The following is a 13,412-nucleotide window of genomic DNA, read 5'->3' as shown; positions in this document are numbered from 1 at the left end:
ACCACTCTCCCCTCTGCTCCTCCCTTCCCTATCCCCCAACACCCATGGAGGGGAAATTGAGTCACTGGGAGGAGAGGCCAGAGTCATCAGGGGAACCAGGGCCGACGCCAGCCCTCAGGGCCTTCCAGATGCTAGGAGGAGGAGGGTTCTCCAGGAAAACAAAGGGGGGTGAGAGGGGAAGGCGGTTGGCTGGGCAGAAGCTGAGCCAGACACATGGAGAAACGCTGCCCAGGATCAAAGGAAATATGACATTTGAAAAGAATGTGCGCGTCTGCATGTGCTGTGCGGGCGGGGAGGGGGCCCGGGGAGGGGCAGAGTCTGGGGGAACAGGGGCTGGGCCTCGGGGTCTCTATCCCTGCCTTTCTCGCCTCCGCTTCCCACCTCCCTTGTCCTCTTAGGTACAGGCTGGTTGATGGGTCGAGGTGTTCCTTGTCCTCCCTCCCCGTGTGTTTCTCCTTCCTTTATTTCCGAGATGAAGCTGGAAGGGAAATGTAACCTGAGGAGACCAACCAAAGGAAAAAAAAAAAAAAAAGAAGAAGAAAATCAAACCAGGCCGCCTCCCGCTCGGCCTCGGAACATTCTTCTCTCCCCGCCGGCCTGGCCTATTCTCCCCGCCCCTCCTGTGTTGCGGCCCTGGGCTCGGAGCCGGGGCAGCTCCGCACGTCACTGGGGTCCCCGGGGGTTGGGGGGGTCCCTTGGGCGGGCCCGAGGGAGGACCGAGGGGAGGAAGGGAAGCCGCCTCGGCTGCAGCGGAGCTCCGGCCCGTCGGGCGAGCCCTCCCTTCTTTACCCAGTCCCGTAGAGCCTGTTTCTCATTAGAGTAACGGGCGCGGTCCCCGCCCGGCTTCTGAGTGTTTGTAAACGTCTGACCCGGGGCCGTAGCTTAACTGTTTTGTTGCTGGAATGGGGCGGGGTTGGGGGTGCGGCCCTGAACCGGAGGGATTTAGAGACTGGAGACGCTGCCGCTTCTTAGAGAGGTTTGAAACTGTGTGGGAGAAAATGATAACCACCCTCCCATCCCTCCTACCCACCAGCCTTGCCAGTATCTCCCACCGAGTCACGAATCTCCTAACTCCCTCTCACACAACCCAGGCCTCTCCAAGCCTGACTTTCCCGGAAACTCCAGTCCGGGTCTTCCTTCCTCCTCCAGCCCAGGTGACAGGTGTCCAGCCCGGGGCGGGGGGAGCGGGGGAGGGGGGAGCCCACAGGGTCCCGAGGTTTCAGGCCCCTAGTAAACCTGGCAAGGATTTTTAGAAGAGCCGGAGTGGGATGCTATTGGGTCAGAGATTCATTCCAAACTACAGTTCTAGGGAGGAGGGAGTCAACTTCCCGTGGAGGCTAATTCATGGCCCCTCTGGGTGGCTGGGACAAGGGCAGCGGCAAAGCCTGGCCTGGATCTACGCCCATCAAGGGCTGTGGGCCTAGGGACAGTTCTCAAAGACTCTTTGGGTCGGACTGCTCCCAGAGGCATCCAGGCTGGCTAAGCGTTCTTCATCTTTGGGGGTCCTTGAGGAATGGCTAATGGAGGCGCTGATTCGGCAGGGCAAAAGACTTCCAGAAGGCCCGGGCAGAGTAGCCCCAGGCAAGGGACCTGGAAGAATAGCTTTTTCCTCTTCCGAGCAGTTCGGTGCCACTCTGCCCCAGGACCCTCCTGGCGCCAGGCTTGGAGGGAAAGGGGAGGATAAGTGGTTCCGCCTTGCTAGGTGCTATCTACACAGTCTTCAGAACTTAAAAAAGGGTCTTCCATGGGCTCTCTACCCTGAGGGCCCAGGATGTGGCCCCTTTAAAGCTCTCGGACCCAGAACCTTGAACTGAGACTATGGGAGGTGGGGGCTGGGCTCCCTAAGGGAAATGATTGTCACAACGGCGGACCAATAGGCAACATTAGTATCACTCTTGAAGGACCGTTTTCCAATTCAGTTTTTTTTTTTTTTTTTTTTTTTTTTTTGAGGAGGAGGGACTGAAGAGCGGACAGAGGGAGGGCGGGTGGGGGAGGACGAGGGGCGCGTGGTTTTCCCATCTCATCCCTGGAGGAGGGGCTGGAGCATCCCCGGCAGCCAATCAGGGACAGGCTGGGGGGGCCGCTTTGAAGAAGTTTGGGGGAAAAAAGTTTGGAAAAGTTTCTATAATAACGAGGGGGCTTCTGGAGGGAGGTGGCAGCGACGAAGGAGGGGGCTTCTCAGAGAAAGGGAGGGAGGGAGCCACCCGGGTGAAGATACAGCAGCCTCCTGAGCTCCCCCCTCCCACCCAGGCCGGGACCTGGGGGCTCCTGCCGGATCCATGGGGGCGGCCAGCTGCGAGGATGAGGAGCTGGAATTTAAGCTGGTGTTCGGGGAGGAAAAGGAGGCCCCCCCGCTGGGCGCGGGGGGATTGGGGGAAGGTTAGTGCGGGGCTGGGAAGGGGTCTTGGGGTCAGTGAGAGGAGGGCCGGGGATCCTGAGTCTGGGGAATTTAAGGCAGGGAGCCTAGGGTGGGGGGTGAGGGAGTCAGAGGTCGAAGGGAGTCTGAGGAGCTTGTTGGCCTGCGGAAGTGAGGCTGGGGGCCCGGGCACCACTTTCTCCTTTTTAGGTCGTGACTGGGGTGGGGGTGGGGGTGCTGTTGGCTGTGCGCCGCCTCCCGGCTGGGCCGCCTGTCACTGAACTGGGGGGCGGGCGGGAACGGCGGCCCCAAGAGCACCAGGCGCCGCCAGGGAAAGGGGAGGTTCGGCGCTGGAGCTGGCGGCTGGCAGCCTGAGCCCTGGCCCGGCCGACTGGACGCCCGGGGCTGGGGGCACTGTCAGGCCTCGCCGGGGCGCCCCTCCCCCTCCCCCGTCTGGCCGCAATGAGAGGCAGATGGCGGGGACCGAGCCGGGGGCGGGGGCTGCCGCTCGCACGAATCCGCGCTGCCCGCTGCCCCCCTTCCCCCGGCTGGGCCCGGCACGCATCACCCCCTCGGCTGCACCTCCGCCCCCAGATGGCGGGGAGAGAAGGAGGAGCCACCTCCCCTCGTCACCACAGCCCTGACGCCCCCCTCCCCTCTGGCCACGGTTGCGATGGCAACTGGGGCTCCTGCCAGCGCCGTTTAGGGGTTTGGGAACCGCTGCTAATTGGGTTCATGTGTGAGTCGCCCCCAGTCCAGCCCAGTGCCTCAAGAAACACGCCTCCAGGCCCAGCCCCAGCTCCAGCCCCTCTGGACCCACCTCTCTCACCTTAAGACCCACCAGATCGAGTACCCTCGTTCCCAGGATCCAGGGGCCAGTGGGCAAAGGCCTGGCATGCCTGCTTCAATCTCCTCCATCTTCCCAGGTCCAACTCTGCTTTTGTCTTGTGGCTCAGAAGGTCTCCTTGCTGAGCATAGAAGGACTTGGGGCCTGGGGCCTGACCACTTAAGGAACCTAGCCATCTCACCTGCTTCTCTCTTTTCCCCTCTCCCTCTGCTCCTCTTTCCATTTTGACAGAACTGGACTCAGAGGATGCCCCGCCATGCTGCCGTCTGGCCTTGGGAGAGCCCCCTCCCTATGGCGCTGCACCTATCGGTATTCCCCGACCTCCACCCCCTCGGCCTGGCATGCATTCACCACCGCCGCGCCCAGCCCCCTCACCTGGTACCTGGGAGAGCCAGCCCGCCCGGTCGGTGAGGCTGGGAGGACCAGGAGGGGGTACTGGGGGTGCTGGGGGTGGCCGTGTTCTCGAGTGTCCCAGCATCCGCATCACCTCCATCTCTCCCACGCCGGAGCCGCCGGCGGCGCTGGAGGACAACCCTGATACCTGGGGGGACGGCTCTCCTAGAGATTACCCCCCACCAGAAGGCTTTGGAGGCTACCGAGAGGCAGGGGGCCAGGGTGGGGGGGCCTTCTTCAGCCCAAGCCCTGGCAGCAGCAGCCTGTCCTCCTGGAGCTTCTTCTCCGATGCCTCTGACGAGGCAGCCCTGTATGCAGCCTGCGACGAGGTGGAGTCTGAGCTAAATGAGGCGGCCTCCCGCTTTGGCCTGGGCTCCCCGCTGCCCTCGCCCAGGGCCTCCCCTCGGCCATGGACCCCCGAAGATCCCTGGAGCCTGTATGGTCCAAGCCCCGGAGGCCGAGGGCCAGAGGATAACTGGCTACTCCTCAGTGCTCCTGGGCCCACCCCAGCCTCCCCCAGGCCTGCCTCTCCATGTGGCAAGCGGCGCTATTCCAGCTCGGGAACCCCATCTTCAGCCTCCCCAGCTCTGTCCCGCCGTGGCAGCCTGGGGGAAGAGGGGTCTGAGCCACCTCCACCACCCCCATTGCCTCTGGCCCGGGATCCTGGCTCCCCTGGTCCCTTTGACTATGTGGGGGCCCCACCAGCTGAGAGCATCCCTCAGAAGACCCGGCGGACTTCCAGCGAGCAGGCGGTGGCTCTGCCTCGGTCTGAGGAGCCTGCCCCATGCAATGGGAAGCTGCCCTTGGGAGCAGAGGAGTCTGTGGCTCCTCCAGGAGGTCCCCGGAAGGAGGTGGCTGGCATGGACTACCTGGCAGTGCCCTCCCCACTCGCTTGGTCCAAGGCCCGGATTGGGGGACACAGCCCTATATTCAGGTGAGGGTTGCGCCTGGCACCACCGCTGTCTCCAGCCATTCCACTTGGGGAGCAGGAGGGTCAAGGGATGGATTTGAAGACATTAGTTTTATGCCTTCTGAATTTCAAAAGAGAATCTGCAACCACCTTAGCAGCTGCCAACTACCTGGTTTTAAAGAGAATTAGAAAAAAAGTGCACCTCTGGATGATTTACAAAAGGGCAACAGTTCCCTGTGGGCCAATTAGAAAAAGCCCATCAACCCTCCCACCCCCAGCTATTGTAGGAGGATCAACTAGGTTAAGGAGGTGTTCCTATAGCCTATAGAGTGCTCCCAAGACCAAGCTCTGCACTGGCATGTGGCTGAGTGTGGAACTTGGGCTGGATTTCAGCCTTCCACTCTGGCCCTTTCAATAGGTGCCAGACCTAAGCAGATTTTCACTCTGTTGCAGGAAATTCCCCTTCTCCATTCCTCAATTTCTAGAGCCTGACCTAGCGGCTTAAAAGTAGAGCTGCTAACTTGAATAAAATAGCAGATATTTGCAAGTCAAATAATTCATATTAAAACTTGCAGTTCTCTTCCTTCTACTCTCAGAGAATCTTGCCCATTTCAATAATCCTAAATCTTGAGCTGGTTCTGTCCAGAAACGTTTCTAGTGGAAAGAAATGTTAACACTGGTACCCCTGGGTTTCCCACAGGGCAAAGTTTCTCAACCTTAGCACTATTAATTCAGCATTACTATTTTGAGCAGGGTAATTCTTTGTTGTGTGGGGGTGTACTGGACATTGTAGGATGGTTTAGCAGCATCCCTGGCCTCTACTCATTAGATACTAGTAGCACCCACTCCCCTAGTTGGGAAAACCAAAAATGTCTTCAGACATTGCCAAATATCTGGGCAATTACTTGGGGGGCAATTACCAGTTGAGATCCAATGTCCTAGGGTATCAGGGAGCACAATACAGGATAAGTTGTCCCATCTGAAACCCTTAGCTCCCTGGAACTCCACCTATCAAGCCCCAACTAGTGGAAAGGGAGCTGGCTTGGAAGCAGAATGTACTCAGTCCTAGTTCTGTCAGTAGATGCTGGCTTCAGTTTCTTTTTTTTTTTTTTTTCTTTGAGACAGTGTCTTGCTCTGTCACCAAGACTGGAGTGCAGTGGTGTGATCTCAGCCTCGACCTCCTGGGCTCAAGCAATCCTCCTGCCTCAGCAGGAGTAGCTGGGACTACAGGAGCACCAACGCGCCCGGCTACTTTTTGCATTTTTTGTAGAGACGGGGTTTCACCATGTTGCCCAGGCTGGTCTCAAACTCCTGGGCTCAAGCCATATTCACAACGCCCCCACCCCTGCCTTGACCTCTCAAAGTGCTGGGATTATAGGTGTGAGCCAACGTGCCTCAATTTTTTAATTTGTAAAACAAAGGGTTCATATCTGAGGCCTTTTCTGGTCTGAAGCAGCAATTCTTTGTTCCTTCCATCCAGGTCTAGGGATTGAGATGGGCTTGAGAATTCTCGGTATCCAAGTGAAGCCTTCCCACCCCAACCCCTGGGCTCAGAGCTGGGAAGAAGGGAGTTTTAGGCCTGTTGTCACCTTTCACACTTCAAGAGGCTCTGTCCCCTACTTCCCCTTGCTTCTGGACTTTTGGATTTCTTCATTTCTTTGTACTTTTTATAGTTTTAAAAAAATTCTCTTTTCCCTTCTTTTCGCAAGTGTTGATGTACTTCTTTATTTCGTCTGTGCTTTCTTTTCTCTCAGACCCGTACGCCCTCCTCCCTCACAGATCCAGTGCGGGCCTGACTGGGGTCTGAGGCTGCACATGATCAATGCTCTTCTCTCCCACCCAGGACCTCTGCCCTACCCCCACTGGACTGGCCTCTGCCCAGCCAATATGAGCAGCTGGAGCTGAGGATCGAGGTACAGCCAAGAGCCCACCACCGGGCCCACTATGAGACAGAAGGCAGCCGTGGAGCTGTCAAAGCTGCCCCTGGCGGTCACCCCGTAGTCAAGGTAAAGGACAGAGAGCAGGCCTGATATCCTTTCTCCTCTCCCAGATGGGTTCCAGCTATGCAGACACATGGCACTGCCCTTTCCCACACTCCTTCTCAGCTCTGACCCTGCAGGCAGCCTGGGGGAGGGGCTGGAGTTGGGGGAGGAGGGGTGCAAGGACCCGGATATACTTTCTACTCCTCTGTTCTTCCACCCCCACTCAGCTCATCCCATGGGACATCAGCCTCATGTCTACTCTGGAAAATGGTGGCCTGCCAGATATGGGGGAGGGTTTAGGCTGAGGCCAAAAGTCACTGGGAGTTAAGTTTTCTCTATATTGAGTTGGGCCAGTCTCTTTGGAGGCTCTTCTGCCTTTGCCCAGCCCACTTTGGGCTTTATTCCAAGAAAAACACTGTGAACTCCAGGCCATGTTTTCTCCACAACGGGTGCCCAGTTCCCCAAGGGATTCCCTTGCAGGATATCCTTTATCTTTCACCATTCTCATCCCATTGTGGACTGAAAATCTAGGGATGAATAAAGGGTGAGGTGGTAGGGATTTCAGTGAAGTGGCCCCTCTCTCCCTCTGCCAGCTCCTAGGCTACAGTGAGAAGCCACTGACCCTACAGATGTTCATCGGCACTGCAGATGAAAGGAACCTGCGGCCTCATGCCTTCTATCAGGTGCACCGTATCACAGGCAAGATGGTGGCCACAGCCAGCTATGAAGCCGTAGTCAGTGGCACCAAGGTGTTGGAGATGACTCTGCTGCCTGAGAACAACATGGCGGCCAAGTAAGTCCCATGCAATTTCCCCTCAGTCTGCAGGCTTTATACTAGCTTTCTCCATTGGGCCTATGCTAGCCCACTTCTTCCTTTTCCCAGAAGAGGTAGACCTTATTCCTAGGAGCTGGCTTCAGGCCTACCCACCATCTGGAAGAGGACTTTTGGGGATGCGGGGGTACCCCAGAGAGGCCATCTCTGGGTTAGAAAATAACCTCCTAGGCACTCATTGAAAGTCATTCAGGGCTTTGGATGGTGGGCGGGAACTTCCCTCTTTAGGGATGTATCACCATTCTGGCTTCAGCTAGGAGGGCTTGCCATCCATCCTTTGCCTCCAGCATTGACTGTGCGGGAATCCTGAAGCTTCGGAATTCAGACATTGAGCTTCGGAAGGGTGAGACGGACATCGGGCGCAAAAATACACGTGTGCGACTGGTGTTCCGGGTACACGTGCCCCAGGGCGGCGGGAAGGTCGTCTCGGTACAGGCAGCGTCGGTGCCCATCGAGTGCTGTGAGCAAAGAGGCCCTGGGCCATCTCTCTGTCTCTTGCAACTGTTGTCTGTGTGTGTGTGTCTGTCTGCCCATTCCCTCTGCAGCGTCCTGTGCCCTGTCTGTCCTGGGTAGCCCTATAGAGGACTCAGGCTTTATTGCTATGCTAGTTTGCCCCTGCAACAGACTCTGTCTCTGGGGTGGCCCAGAGTGACCCTGGACCCTATCTGTTCCTCGGGTGCCCTGTGCCCTTGTTTGGGAAACTCCCTGGTCTACCCTGCTTAACCCTCTCTCTGCTCTGGGAGTGGCCCCTTACATGGTGTGTGTGACTCCATGGATATTACTGGTTTATTTGTGTGTCTACTGCTGAGGAGGGCTCCCTCAGAACCCTGTGGCAGTTTTTCCAAAGTGGGTGGGGGTAGAGGAGGCCACCTCTCCATGCCCAGCCCAGACAGTCCTCTTCCTTGCACTGCTCTGCAGCCCAGCGCTCAGCTCAGGAGCTGCCCCAGGTGGAGGCCTACAGCCCTAGTGCCTGCTCTGTGAGAGGAGGTGAGGAACTAGTACTGACTGGCTCGAACTTCCTGCCGGACTCCAAGGTGGTGTTCATTGAGAGGGGTCCTGGTGAGTACCTGCTGGGGAGGGGAGGGCAGGCAGGGAGAGCTTGGGAGTGGCAGGTGAAATATCTCTGGCATTGTCACTAAACTAGCCAGTGGAGCCTCAGTTTTTTTATTTGTAAAATGGGACAGACAGACTACCCTTTCTATTATACTGTCTGCTTTCCATGTGGGATGCATATGACAACAATCTAAAATATTGAGCATGCTGAACAAATGGAAGCGATGCACATTCTGTCTATTAAAGAGGAGTCTGCTTTGAGATAATTTACCCCATGTAGATAGGCTCCCCGCTGGGCCCCTCTTGAGTTATGGGCAGTGATTAACAGAGCCTGTTAGGTGCCCCGAGATGGAGCTGCAGGAGTGGAGGAAGGGAAGACTGAGGGTTCAAGTTGCCGGCACCAACCTGAGGCCTTTGCCCTCTCCAAACACTGCTCACCAAGAGCATCAGTCCCTACATCCTATTTTTTTTTTTTGTAGCAGGGTCTCACTTTGTCACCCAGGGGAGTGCAGTGATGCAATCACAGCTCACTGCAGCCTCAACCTCCTGGGCTCAAGCAATCCTCCAAAAATATTTGTGTAGAGATAGGGTCTCCCCATGTTGCCCAGGCTCAAACTCCTGGACTCAAGTGATCTTTCCACCTTGGCCTCCCAAGGTGGGAGTGGTGGGTGGTGTGATTTATAGGCATGAGCCACTGCATCTGGCCCCTATATCCAAATTTAGCATCCTAGGACCATGTCAGAGCTTCTCTAGAGATTCTGGGTCATGATACTTGAAGGTCTCATTGCCTTCTGTCAAGCTAGGACCCTTGCCTACCTTTGGTCTTTCTTCTCGGCATTATCATGGGAAAGAATGTTTGGAGTTGGGTGGGAGGGCTCAAGAGTTGCTTCTGTTACTGACTCCCTCTAGTTTCTGGGCTGGTCCTGCCATTTCCCTTGGTCTCAGTTTGCTTCCCTGTACCTTGAGGACAGTTTAAAACCCTACCTCTTCTACTCATATTAAGTTAACATGCAGTGAGCTCCTCTGTGTGTCAGATCTTCTAGGGCCTTCTGAATTTGGCCTTGGCTCTAACAGGAGGGGAAATGGCAGAGAACTAGGGCAGGGGGCAGGGGCGCTGGAGTTGGGCTGTAGCTCTCTGTTCCCTCTGGACAGATGGGAAGCTGCAATGGGAGGAGGAGGCCACAGTGAACCGACTGCAGAGCAACGAGGTACCAGTGTCACTAGGATACCTCCCGGGGGGGCGGGGTGGGAGAAGGCAGGGGATTCTCAGCTGGGTCCTCTTGTTCATGGGAGTGGACTTTTCTGGAAGAGGTAGACTGGCCATTCTGTAAGCAGGTGCATCTCTAGGGAATGAACTTTGCGTCTTAGGAAATGGAGAAAGCTAGGAGGTGGAGTCTGGGTCCCTGGAAAGGCTGGGCTAAGCCCAGATGCCTGAAGGCTCCCTGCCTCATTTTTACTCTTCCCTAGGTGACGCTGACCTTGACTGTCCCTGAGTACAGCAACAAGAGGGTGTCCCGGCCAGTTCAGGTCTACTTTTACGTCTCCAATGGGCGGAGGAAACGCAGTCCTACCCAAAGTTTCAAGTTTCTGCCTGGTGCGCTCTGGGACAGCCCATGGTGGGGGTATAGGGATATGGCGAGCTGGAGCAGGGGCAGAGGGAAGCAGTGTCCATCATGAGGGGCCAAGGGGTGAATGGAACCTGGGAGGAGCAGGCACCTGGAAGGTGTACAGTGTGGAGACTACCAGACCTCTCACCAGCATGTCCTCCCACTTCTTGTCTTCCCAGTGATCTGCAAAGAGGAGCCCCTACCGGACTCATCTCTGCGGGGCTTCCCTTCAGCATCGGCACCCCCCTTTGGCACTGACATGGACTTCTCACCACCCAGGCCCCCCTACCCCTCCTATCCCCATGAAGACCCTGCTTACGAAACTCCTTACCTATCAGAAGGCTTCGGCTATGGCATGCCCCCTCTGTACCCCCAGACGGGGCCCCCACCATCCTACAGACCGGGCCTGCGGATGTTCCCTGAGACTAGGGGTACCACAGGTTGTGCCCAACCACCTCCAGTCTCCTTCCTTCCCCGCCCCTTCCCTAGTGACCCCTATGGAGGGCGGGGCTCCTCTTTTCCCCTGGGGCTGCCATTCTCTCCTCCAGCCCCCTTTCGGCCTCCTCTTCCTGCATCCCCACCGCTTGAAGGCCCCTTCCCTTCCCAGAGTGATGTGCATCCCCTACCTGCTGAGGGATACAATAAGGTAGGGCCAGGCTATGGCCCTGGGGAGGGGGCTCCGGAGCAGGAGAAATCCAGGGGTGGCTACAGCAGCGGCTTCCGAGACAGTGTCCCTATCCAGGGTATCACGCTGGAGGAAGGTGGGTGTGGGACTGGGGGCTGTGAGTATGAGTGTGTGCAAGAGATTGCTGTGCATGTTTGCTGAGGGCTGGAGCTGGGCTTTTCAGAGATTGGGCATCCCTGGTCTCTCAGGGCCAGTTGGAGGTTCCCAGGTGGCATGTTCTTGATACCTGTGGCTGCCTGAATCCAATTAACTGAATTCTGAAGGGTGCATGGGGTAACTGTCTCAGCCTTTCTTCTGCCTCTGCCTCTGTCCTCTGCTCCAAATCATAAAATCTTAGAGCTAGAAGTACTTTCAAGATCATTCTATCCAGCTCACTCAATTTGCAAGTTCAGGCACTGAGTTCCAGAGAGGGGTGGTAGCTTGCTGAGGTCCCAAACACACTTGCATTGCCTCAGCTTTCCCCTAAACATGGTGTCTGTGGTCAGGGTTGGTGAGGAGGAGCTTTCCTGTTTTGCCTCTCCTTCCTCCCATTGGCTATACCCATCTCTGGCCCTACTGATACCGATTCCCCTGACATTTCAGGCTAAGCCAGCAGGAAAGGGCTAGGACAGGCGCCTGGGAGCCCACATGGAGGGAGTTGGGCAAGATTTGATTCGAAGCAGGTGTCAAGACACGTTGGGGAAACTGAGGCCCAGTGGAAGAGAAGCCAGTAGAGGAGGAATCTAGAGGCCTCCTAGATTAAGGCCTGCCTGGAATGGATTGGGGGTGGGTCTTTGGAAAAGGAGGGGACCCACCTCTAGCCCAGTCTCTCAACTGCCCCTCCTTTACAGTGAGTGAGATCATTGGCCGAGACCTGAGTGGCTTCCCTGCACCTCCTGGAGATGAGCCTCCTGCTTGAACCACCTGAACTGTCATCAAACGGCAACCCCAGCCCCAGCCTCAGCCCTACCCCCTTTTCCTCCTTCCTGGAGTGGTGGCTACAGAAGCTTGGGGCCAATCCTGGCTCCTCTTTCCCCAGCTTCTGTTTGTCTCACTGTCTTCCCTCCCCTCCCCCAGCTGAGGTGTGGCCCCCAGGCCTGGTGCTGCCTTGGAGGGCTGGGGGAAGTAGCTGTGGAGGAGGGAGGAGGGTGAGACTGAGGCTAGGTGCCAGAATGGACTGGAGTGAAGGCATGGCTAGAGTGTGGGCAGGCTGTTGTGCTGGGAAGCTGGGGACACGTTGATGGTAATAAACTGCTCAATGACCAGTGTTTCAGGCTCCAGAGCTCTTTGGAGAGACGGGTTGGGGCAGCTTACTCCAGCCCTGGCCCAAGGAGGCCCAGAAGTTGGAAAGAGATGGAATGTGGCTGGGAACATTGCATCCCAAAGAGCTCAGTGGAGGAGGCTGGGGAAGGCATGAGGGGGCTAGGAGGCTCCTTGACTGGGGCCAGGATTGGGGGCCAGGGCTTGAGTAGGCCTCTCCACTCTCCTCCTTAGGGGTCCAGATTCCTTAGGAACTTTGGGATGGGGCCCAGGAGGCTGCATTTTTCAAGCTCCTTAGTCTTGCCACCACACAGATGATTCTGATCCATAGCCAAGAAGAGGACACACTGATATAGTTGATCTCTCTCATTTACAAAGGAGGATTCTAAGGTTCAGAGAGGGAATCTTAGATAATGAGGTCACGTAGATAATCAGCAGCATGTTGAACTGCACTCCTGCACTCCTGGGCTCCTGTCCCCCGCCCTCATTCAGACACGCTGACTCAGGAGGTCCAAGCCTCTAAGGCTTCTCTCCCTGGAGTGAGGGTGGAGGTGAGGGAGAGCTAGCACAAGCTCTCCCTCTGGATCCTCCACTCCTGGGGATTATGAAGACATTCTGGAAAGATTTGTGCTTCAGAGGTAGACTGCAGAAAGTAAACAGTCTACCCAGCAGCTCTGAATGTCACCTGCCCTGGGAATCACAGCACTGTATGAGTTCCTGGCCTATCCTGCAAATATACCCATGCTGGCCTTCTAAATAGCTGGTACATCCATCACCACTGATGGGCCTGGGCTGGAAACCTGGTTTGTCCCCTGTCTTGATGGCCTACGAGAGGCCAAGTCCCATTGGGCTGGGGAAAGTCACTTTGTCTGTCTTGTTCACCTGGAACCTGACACACAGTAGGTACTGAGTACAAATACCTTGAGTTGGCTAGGCTTGGCTGCAGGGGGACATGCCTAAAAGACATTCAGGGTGTTTGCACTTGGGAAACTTGCCTCACCTTCAGGCTGGTGGGGCCTGTCTATGCCCAATGAGTCCAGGCAGTCCTAGCAAGTACTCAGGAGAGCAGGGGTGGGTGTGACAGAGGCTGGCTGTGGATTGGGGACAACAGAACCAGAGTAACTCCTCACCTGTTGCTGCTTTGCAATGAATTTCCTTTACCTTCATGGAACACAAGCTGCTGTGAACAAAATTGACATCAAGTGATTAGCTCCTGGGCCTTGGTTGCTTTTCAAAGATCCCCTTCAGCCCCTTGCCAGAGTCATTGTCCCATAATCACCATGTCAGAAGGAACCCTAGGGCATTCGTGTCCTATTTAGCAATCTTCAGCACCACCTCTAAGATCTCTGACAGAGGGTGGGTCAGCCTCTGTGTAAACAAAAAGCTGTTAGGACTTGTTGCCTCTCAAGGTGGACTGTTCTGTTTTCTGCCAGGACGCTGCCATTCATGCATTGTCAAGATATTTATTAAACAGCTGCAAAGTGCCAGCCAGTGGGTCCTGGAGGAAT

At 56.3% G+C, this 13,412-nt stretch overlaps 1 protein-coding gene across 7 annotated transcripts; it reads left to right on the top strand.

Annotated features, from left to right (window-relative positions):
• The first annotated feature begins 856 nt into the window (after nucleotides 1-856).
• On the top strand, nucleotides 857-11,912 carry NFATC4 (nuclear factor of activated T cells 4). 7 transcript variants are annotated; one of them, XM_010363711.2, is made up of 11 exons: nucleotides 857-1,154; nucleotides 2,251-2,379; nucleotides 3,435-4,530; nucleotides 6,350-6,512; nucleotides 7,082-7,281; nucleotides 7,608-7,780; nucleotides 8,239-8,379; nucleotides 9,526-9,581; nucleotides 9,841-9,967; nucleotides 10,160-10,420; nucleotides 11,496-11,912. In XM_010363711.2, exons 2-11 carry the CDS (start codon nucleotides 2,280-2,282, stop codon nucleotides 11,561-11,563), a joined length of 2,385 nt encoding a protein of 794 aa, XP_010362013.1. In that variant the 5' UTR covers nucleotides 857-1,154; nucleotides 2,251-2,279; the 3' UTR covers nucleotides 11,564-11,912. The 7 variants fall into 7 exon arrangements, with proteins under 7 accessions (XP_010362013.1, XP_010362009.1, XP_010362008.1 ...); XM_010363707.2 differs by having other exon boundaries at nucleotides 10,160-10,741; XM_010363706.2 differs by lacking the exon at nucleotides 857-1,154 and adding an exon at nucleotides 1,442-1,581 and having other exon boundaries at nucleotides 10,160-10,741.
• Nucleotides 11,913-13,412: the final 1,500 nt, after the last annotated feature.

Source organism: Rhinopithecus roxellana, chromosome 5 (assembly GCF_007565055.1).
Source record: "Rhinopithecus roxellana isolate Shanxi Qingling chromosome 5, ASM756505v1, whole genome shotgun sequence".
In the NCBI taxonomy this organism is placed as follows: domain Eukaryota; kingdom Metazoa; phylum Chordata; class Mammalia; order Primates; family Cercopithecidae; genus Rhinopithecus; species Rhinopithecus roxellana.
The sequence above is the reverse complement of the archived record's forward strand: the minus strand, read 5'-3'. Positions and strand labels throughout refer to the sequence as shown.

Bases quoted from the DNA above. Each gene is read 5' to 3' on its own strand.
- NFATC4 (XM_010363706.2), top strand. From the start codon at position 1,521: ATGGAGGCGCTGATTCGGCAGGGCAAAAGACTTCCAGAAGGCCCGGGC. The intron at 7,282-7,607 runs GTAAGTCCCATG...CTTTGCCTCCAG, and splicing joins GAGAACAACATGGCGGCCAA to CATTGACTGTGCGGGAATCC. The intron at 7,781-8,238 runs GTGAGCAAAGAG...ACTGCTCTGCAG, and splicing joins GTCGGTGCCCATCGAGTGCT to CCCAGCGCTCAGCTCAGGAG.